This window comes from Morone saxatilis, unplaced genomic scaffold, assembly GCF_004916995.1.
Source record: "Morone saxatilis isolate NCDOM2014 unplaced genomic scaffold, NCSU_SB_2.0 Contig3, whole genome shotgun sequence".
NCBI lineage: Eukaryota > Metazoa > Chordata > Actinopteri > Moronidae > Morone > Morone saxatilis.
The window spans coordinates 5965959-5973503 of NW_023339873.1; the positions used below are offsets into that span (position 1 = coordinate 5965959).

General features: G+C 39.7%; 2 protein-coding genes across 2 annotated transcripts in view; one reads left to right on the forward strand and one right to left on the reverse strand.

Moving 5' to 3' along the window:
• Positions 1 to 887: 887 nt before the first annotated feature.
• Positions 888 to 7545, reverse strand: part of rmnd1 (required for meiotic nuclear division 1 homolog) — a 14876-nt gene continuing 8218 nt past the window's right edge. The window contains exon 13 of the transcript XR_004797142.1: positions 888 to 1202. The gene's annotated coding sequence lies outside the window, so the exon portion shown is untranslated. The remainder of the gene's footprint in view (positions 1203 to 7545) is intronic.
• akap12a (A kinase (PRKA) anchor protein 12a) lies at positions 1154 to 6248 on the forward strand. Its single transcript, XM_035673665.1, has 4 exons — positions 1154 to 1261; positions 3087 to 3186; positions 3357 to 5671; positions 6120 to 6248. The coding sequence occupies exons 1-4, from the start codon at positions 1154 to 1156 to the stop codon at positions 6246 to 6248; spliced, it is 2652 nt and encodes an 883-aa protein (XP_035529558.1).

Below are 7545 nucleotides of genomic sequence, written 5' to 3' on the forward strand. Positions count from 1 at the left end.
TATATATATATATATGATATAATAGATAAGGATGTACATCAGAGAGCTAAAGCACTGTCCAAAGACTAGACAACTGTGCACCTTGTTCACACAGAGAGGACAACTGATGTCCCAGAAGCAGTTACATAAACACATTAATCCAAGAGGTGATGACTTCTTCCCATGAGACTGACCGACCAAGATCCGGCAGCATCATCAGCATCCAGTTTTCACTGTCATGAGCTGACATGGCAGACCTCATAATGAAATTTGCTTGCTCATTTGTCAGATTAAATGTGCAGCTCCAACTTCCCACTAAAGAGAAAAAAAGGTCAACCTGGAGAGGTTTTAGATATTGATGAGTACACAATATGTGCACAGGGGAACCAAAGGAGATTAAACGTTTAACTTTATTTAAAACTAAGATGCTTTCTTTCCCATTTCCTAAGTATGTAGTTTGTTTTTGGACTTTTAGTCACATAAAGTGAAAGTTCTGGATACAATTTTCCCAGTCAGGCAAATATTAACATAGCCACATATGTTAATATAGCACAACTACTTAGACATCTTCCCTCATTTTATTAAAACCTAATAAGTCTCTTTTTAAAACAAAGGGTCAAAAATAATAAAGTCTACTTTGCAAAAGTGGAAACACAGCTAAAGGGGGTTTGCAATCTTCACTTTTCTAGTCTGTTTATATCAATCTTACAAACAACCGCTGCATTCCGTTTCCAGTGAAAAGATCTTTTGAAACCTTTAACACCATATTTCACAGTACTGAGTGCTGTAACTTCAAGCGTATCTGTGCCCTGATGTGAACGTATACAGCGGTGCAGGACAGGTCCATGCTTGTTGCTCGGACATTTGCTTCAGTCATCAAAGGACAGCCTCTGTTTTCTCTGCAGATGTTTTTTTTTTTTTTTTTGATGCAGCGAGAGGCGTGCCGAGCCCAGCCGGGCCGGACCAGGCTCGGCTCATAGGCTTCATGTGATCCTGCAGGGAGGTGTTTGGCTAAAAAAGACTTTTTCAACATCCAGGCTGCAGCATTTGAGAGCTGACTGTCTCTCTTGCCCTCTCTCAGAGCTACCGGCTTGCCTTTTTCTGTGCACATTTGGGATATATTTCCATCACTTGTGCGGCTCATTCCGGATAGTGACGCGCTGCAGTTCCGATAATGGGAGACGCTCAGTCTGCGCAACGGGAGGGGAAGAAGGATGCAGCAGCTGAGGAGGAGAGCGGAAAAGTGGATGAGGCTCAGACAGAGCAGAATATTGAAGATAAGGTATCATCTTATTTCCCATAGATGCAGATTTTTTTACATACTGCAGATAACTCCTATCACGTTTAGAAACTTATTTATTCCTCATACGCTTATGGGGATTTTCAGTAACTGCAGTAACACATTATTTGGTAAGCCTCTTATTACATTTCAAAAAAGCTGTCAGTGGTTGCTGTGTAATAAAAAATGCTGAAGCTGGGTTTTGTTGCTGTTGTCAGGACAGTGCAGGTGCTGCTTGCCAACACATCCATTAACCCTAAGATAAAAACAAAGTCCTTGTCTCATTTGAATGAACTGCATTGAACATCAAGCTCACTTTTGTCAGGTTCAAAAATAATCTGTTACTACCAATTTCTTCCTAGTAACAAATAAAAGTTGTTGAAAATTTGTGCAACTTATCTTATGTTGTCAAAGATTCTAGGAACTGTAAACTCCCCCTTGGTTACTGACTTTTTGCTTTGGTAGTTTGAGGCAAACGTACATAATCCATAGTTGGAGCCCTTCTGTTCACTGTTTCATAATGACCTTTCATTCTTAGAGGAACCTATAAATCCCAGGGGAGAGATAGAATTTCCCCTTTGCTGCACTAAGCAGAAGGAAACATCGATTATTTGTGTACAACATGATCACTGGGTCATACAGTGGAGGAAGTCAATTAGACAGCATTGTACTGTGAGAATAAAAAATAGCTATCAATATCATATGAGCAATAATTCTGATATTGTGTTGATTCAATGGCACATTTAACCTTTGTGACTTGGGTGATTACATGATTTGGATGGAATGAGGGCCTATGTATGCCAAATGAAATTCTTTCATTTTGAATAGTGTCTTTCAAGTAAGTTAAAAATGCCACAACATTTTCCCAATGCCTCTGTTTTTCATAAGGTTAACTTTACTTTCATGAAAATAATTGATAATTGATTAGCTATATTCTGTATCACACTATTTAGCACTTATATTTCCTCAAATTTTACAGTTTTATTCTTTGAGTATGGTTCAGTTTAGGGACAGTCAACCATTTAGGTTCAGGATGACTTAAAACAAAGCAACACCTGTTTACAGCCCCTACTAATGGCTAGATGCTTGCGTGTGAAATCATAAATAACTTTTGACTGGAAAATCAACTCACAGCCATCTATAATCAAATTATGGCTTTTGATCTTTTGGCATACAGTCATGTTTCAATTCAGGGTGTAGGCTGTTTTTATCTCTACATTTAGGGGAGTAAAACGTGGTTCTTGGGTTACTCAGATAATCAGTATCAACATTTAATTTTCATCAAATTAGGCTACATTATTAAAAATTTAAAAATGAAATGTTAGCTTTGAAGACCAAAAAACCTATACACAATCAACAATGTTATACACCAAGAGTGTGCATCACTGCTCTATGTGTATCATGAACTTTTTAGTGTGTTACTTGAAGGACATGTGTTTATTGTTCCCTTTCCCCTGCTCAGAATTTCCCTGACTAATCTGACTCACGGATTTGAGATTGGGACAATTAGGGCTGTTTAACTGCAAGAATACCATCACACCCACCCAACAGAGAGTGGACTGTGTTGTTTGTATACAAAATTGGATTTTGGAGCCCCAGTTAATCAAGGATTTAAATTCTTTGTTTGCTTTCATGGAAGTGCAAATTCTGATGTTATGAGCATATAAACAAATTGTTGCTATATGTTTCTTATGACTGAAAAGTGCTTGTGAAAATGTTAAAAATTGACTGCTAAAAGATGGAAACAGTTTTTTATTATTTATGAGCTTGCATACCATTTAATCTTTGCAAAGGTAGATTGTATATTTTGTTTTTTGCTTTGTTTCAGCCTCTCAAAAACAATGGGCAGATCTCTGAGATTAATGGAAAAGCAGACGGCTCTATAGCAGAAGTTAATGGTCACTGTGAGGATGAAAACGCTACAGAGGGTGGGTACTCATCATTTGTGTATTACTGCTTATTGATAGACAATGTCAGCATAATTTTAACAGACGCATAACTTGTTGGATTTCAGCTGATAGAATTTCACCTCCGTCATCAGTCTTGTAGAGGTCTTGAAATTTAAGTGTTTCAATATTTTGTTTCTTTTCTGGTTTAGCGATCCTTTCACCAGACGAAGATGTTTCAGAAACAGAAGAGCCACTTCAAGAAGAAGAAGAAGAAGAAGAAGAAGAAACACAATTAGAAAATGTCGAAATTAATGAAAGGGAACCACCTACTGAAGCTGATGCAAATGAAATGACTGAAATGGATGCAAAGCAGAATGACATCAATGAAGGTTTTAGGAGATTTTTCAGTAACATTGGTTTGAAATTGACAGTAAAGAGGGGCTCAAGTGAAATAGCAACAGATGTGCCCGATAAGACTAACAAGGAAGAACCAAACAGACCAGAAGATGTCGAGGATACTGCAAAGGAGACCAAAAGTGACAATGCTGAACAGAATGCTGATGTGAACATAGCACAGGAGACTTATGATAATGATTCAACAACATGTCCTACCCTGACAGATGTTACATCAGAGGATGTTCTAGAAAATGCAGAGGAGAAAACAACAGAAACCAAAGAGGAAGTTAAATCTGATCATGCAGAAGAAACAACTGCGCCTGCAGGAGAAGACACACAGCAGGATGCCGCACCTGAAGAAGAGCCACATTCCACATTTCCATCTAGTCCTGAAGAAGAGGTTGTCGTATCTCCAATTAAAAGATTTTTTACAACTGGAATTTTTTCTGGACTACGGAAGAAAAAGAAACCTGCAGAAGATGAAACAACTGAGAAAGAACTGGTAGACATGGGGAAAAAGGAAGCCATGGAGACAACAGAACAAACTGCACAAGAACAACAACAGGATAAAGACAAGATTAGTACAGGTGTTGAAGCAGCTGCAGTTGAGGTGGAAGAAGGGAAATCATCTTCCATGGATCCATCAACCATTACTGTCTCTGAGCCTGAAATTCTGAGTTCTCAAGAGAAGGACAAAGTTCAAGCAAGTCCTCTAAAAAGGCTGCTGTCAGGGTCTAGTTTAAAGAAACTCTCCAAAAAGCAAAGAAGCAGGAAGTCAAGCGATGCAAAGCTTTCTGACTCTGGAGAACATGTTTCAGATCAGCTCCTGTCATCTACTGAGTCAGCTGAGAACCAGAAAGAAGAAGGTCCTATACAGCCCTCTGTAGAGGCAGCTGGAGAAGAGGATGGTGCATGGGCTTCCTTCAAAAAACTTGTGACTCCAAAAAAACATGTGAAGAGATCCTCTTTGAGCAATGACGAGACACAAATCCCAGGTTCAGTAGAAGAACCAAAACCAAGTGAAGGAGAGCAAATATCAGATCACAGCACAGAAGAAGGAAAAAAAAGAAAGGACTCATCTGTTTCATGGGAAGCTGTTTTGTGTGGATCTGGAAGGAGAAGAAGCAGAAAAACGTCAGACTCTGATGACGAAATGCCACAAGTTGATCATAAGCAAGAAAGTGGATCGAAACATGGAGCAGAATCACCCCTAGAAAGTTCTAACGAGAATGAGCATGAAATTATAGCCGCTTCCAAACAAGCAGGAAGTCCTTCAGAGGGTGATGGAGGGTCAACATGGAAATCACTGAAAAGACTTGTCACCCCGAAAAGGAAAGCCAAGGATGAGAATGAAAGCAAAGAAAATATACAGTCTGACAATGAAGTTACTCAAGATGAGTCCTTTTCAATAAAGAAACTCCTACCAGGACGGAAAAAGAGGAAGTCTGCTGAAAAGCAAGACCAAATATCTTCAGATGAGGCTGATAAAGATGTAGCCTCTGGTGATGAAGACTCTGAGACACCAGCTGTGGTTCCATTGTCTGAGTTTGATACAGTTGAGACAGAGGTTCACATACAAAAACAGGCAGACATAGAAAGTCATATACCTGAGGAAGCAAACCATGAACTCCAGCAAAACCTCCTTGATCACATGGCTGAACCAGTCCTACCTTGTGACAGCATGCTAACTGAAGCAAAAGAAGTCCAAGACAATGATGATGCTTTAGAAAAACAGCCATCTACAATCCCTGCTACAAATGAGGAACCTGATGATCTTTCCGAATCAATCAGTAAACATCAACTACTCAGTGACATTCCAGAGGAGGGCATACTTACAGAAACCATGGCTACTCCAGCTTCAGTCGCTGAAGAAGTAGCTAGAGATGACACTATAGCAGAGGACCTGATAGAGATCACATCAGAGGCCATTACAGCACCAGAACCTGCCTCAGACATTACCATGGCAGATGAAACTGAAATGATCTCTGCTGTTTCCCAGTTATCTTCAGAGTCTTCAAAAACATCTGGCAACACAACACCAGTTCCAGTAGAATATGACATCATAGAAACAGATACTCTCCTGCATCAGGCTGTTGAAACCATTTCCATAAGCCCAAAGGCTCTCCCAGTTTGTTCAGACGACTTAAACTCTGAAAGAATAGTTGGTTCTGTCTCGCATCCAATACTGGAAACATTTGTAACAGAAGAGGCAACAATTCTGGAAATACACAGAAGATTTGATGCAACTGCCTTTAAGACAGGTCTAAGTGTTGAAGAACTGGAAGCTATTAATGAACTTTCAGCTACACCCCAAACAGAGAGCATATCAGAAGTCAATGACTCGGTTTCCACAGAGGTTGTATCTGAAGTTCTTACTGAGGAGTTTAACACTGCTGAAATTTCTGTAGATGAAGTACATGATGTCAACCTTACACATCCAGAAGAAAGCATAAAAGAATTAGAAAGGTTTGATGAGAGCCATCTTCTGGTGGAATGCCTATCTGAGGTAAATGCTGTTGTGTCTGGGAATTTATTACCTGAAGGTGAACAAACTGTCCCAGATGTTGGTTCTCTAGTTGACGCACACCAAGCTGAAACAGAGACCCCTGCTATGGAGCAAGAAGTTCAAATTGTTGCAGAAAAGGAGATCATGTACAATATCACTGATGAAATTCAAGTTGAGGATAAAGATCAACCACCAGTAGCGGGGGAGGAATTACAAGAATCAGTAGCTGTACAAGCTGCCACATCAGATTCAGAGGAGAGTAATGTTCAATCACTTCAAAAGGAACCAGAAAAAGTAAATGAACTAGAAACAGATGCTGCCAAAACTGAACATGTTCAAATGCCATCGGCATCCGAATCTGTGCAAACCTCCACATTAGATTCAGAGGAGAGTAGTGTTGTATCACCAGAGGAGGAAGTAAAATCAGAGGACGTTCCACCAGCAGAAACTAAAGTCAGTGAAGTCAGTGTTGAGCAACAAAATAAAGAACTACCACTGACTGCTGTAGTAACCGAACATGTTCAAGAACCAGAAGCATTAGAAGCTGTTAAAGCATCCACATTAGATTCAGAGGAGAGCAGTGTTCAATCACTTGAAAAGGAGGTAATATCAGAGGACATACCCGAAGCAGAATCAGTCACAGATGAACCCAAGCAGACAGGAGAGCATCTCACTGAAGTCAGTGTTAAGCCAGAAAACAAAGAACTACCATTGAATGCTGTCAAAAATGAACATGTTCAAGAACCAGAATTACTAGAAGCAACCACAATAGATTCAGAGGAGGGCAGTGCACAATCACTTGAAAAAGAGGCAATATCAGAGGAGGTTCCCAAAGCAGAAACAGTTACAGATGAATGCAAATCGGAAACAATACCTCCAACTGAAGTCAATCTTGAGCCAGTGGATACTTCCAAAACTACACATGTTCAAGAACCAGAAGAATTACAAGCAGCAACATTAGATTTAGTTACAGATAAACCCAAACAGGAAAATGAAGTGAGGGTTGAGCCAGAAGAAGTAATACCACTGGAAGATGCCAAAACTGAACTTGTTCAAGAACCAGAAGTATTACAAACAGCAACACTAGATTCAGTTACAGATGAACCCAAACAGGAAAATGAAGTGAGGGTTGAGCCAGAAGAAGTAATACCACTGGAAGATGCCAAAACTGAACTTGTTCAGGAACCAGAAGTATTACAAACAGCAACATTAGATTCAGTTACAGATGAACTCAAACAGGAAAATGAAGTGAGGGTTGAGCCAGAAGAAGTAATACCACTGGAAGATGCCAAAACTAAACTTGTTCAAGAACCAGAAGTATTACAAACAGCAACATTAGACTCAGATACAGATGAACCCAAACAGGAAAATGAAGTGATGGTTGAGCCAGAAGAAGTAATACCACCGGAAGATGCCAAAACTGAACTTGTTCAAGAACCAGAAGTTTTACAAACAGCAACATTAGATTCAGATACAGATGAACCCAAACAGGAAAA

Bases quoted from the DNA above. Each gene is read 5' to 3' on its own strand.
- akap12a (XM_035673665.1), top strand. From the start codon at position 1,154: ATGGGAGACGCTCAGTCTGCGCAACGGGAGGGGAAGAAGGATGCAGCA. The intron at 1,262-3,086 runs GTATCATCTTAT...GCTTTGTTTCAG, and splicing joins AGCAGAATATTGAAGATAAG to CCTCTCAAAAACAATGGGCA. The intron at 3,187-3,356 runs GTGGGTACTCAT...TTTCTGGTTTAG, and splicing joins GGATGAAAACGCTACAGAGG to CGATCCTTTCACCAGACGAA.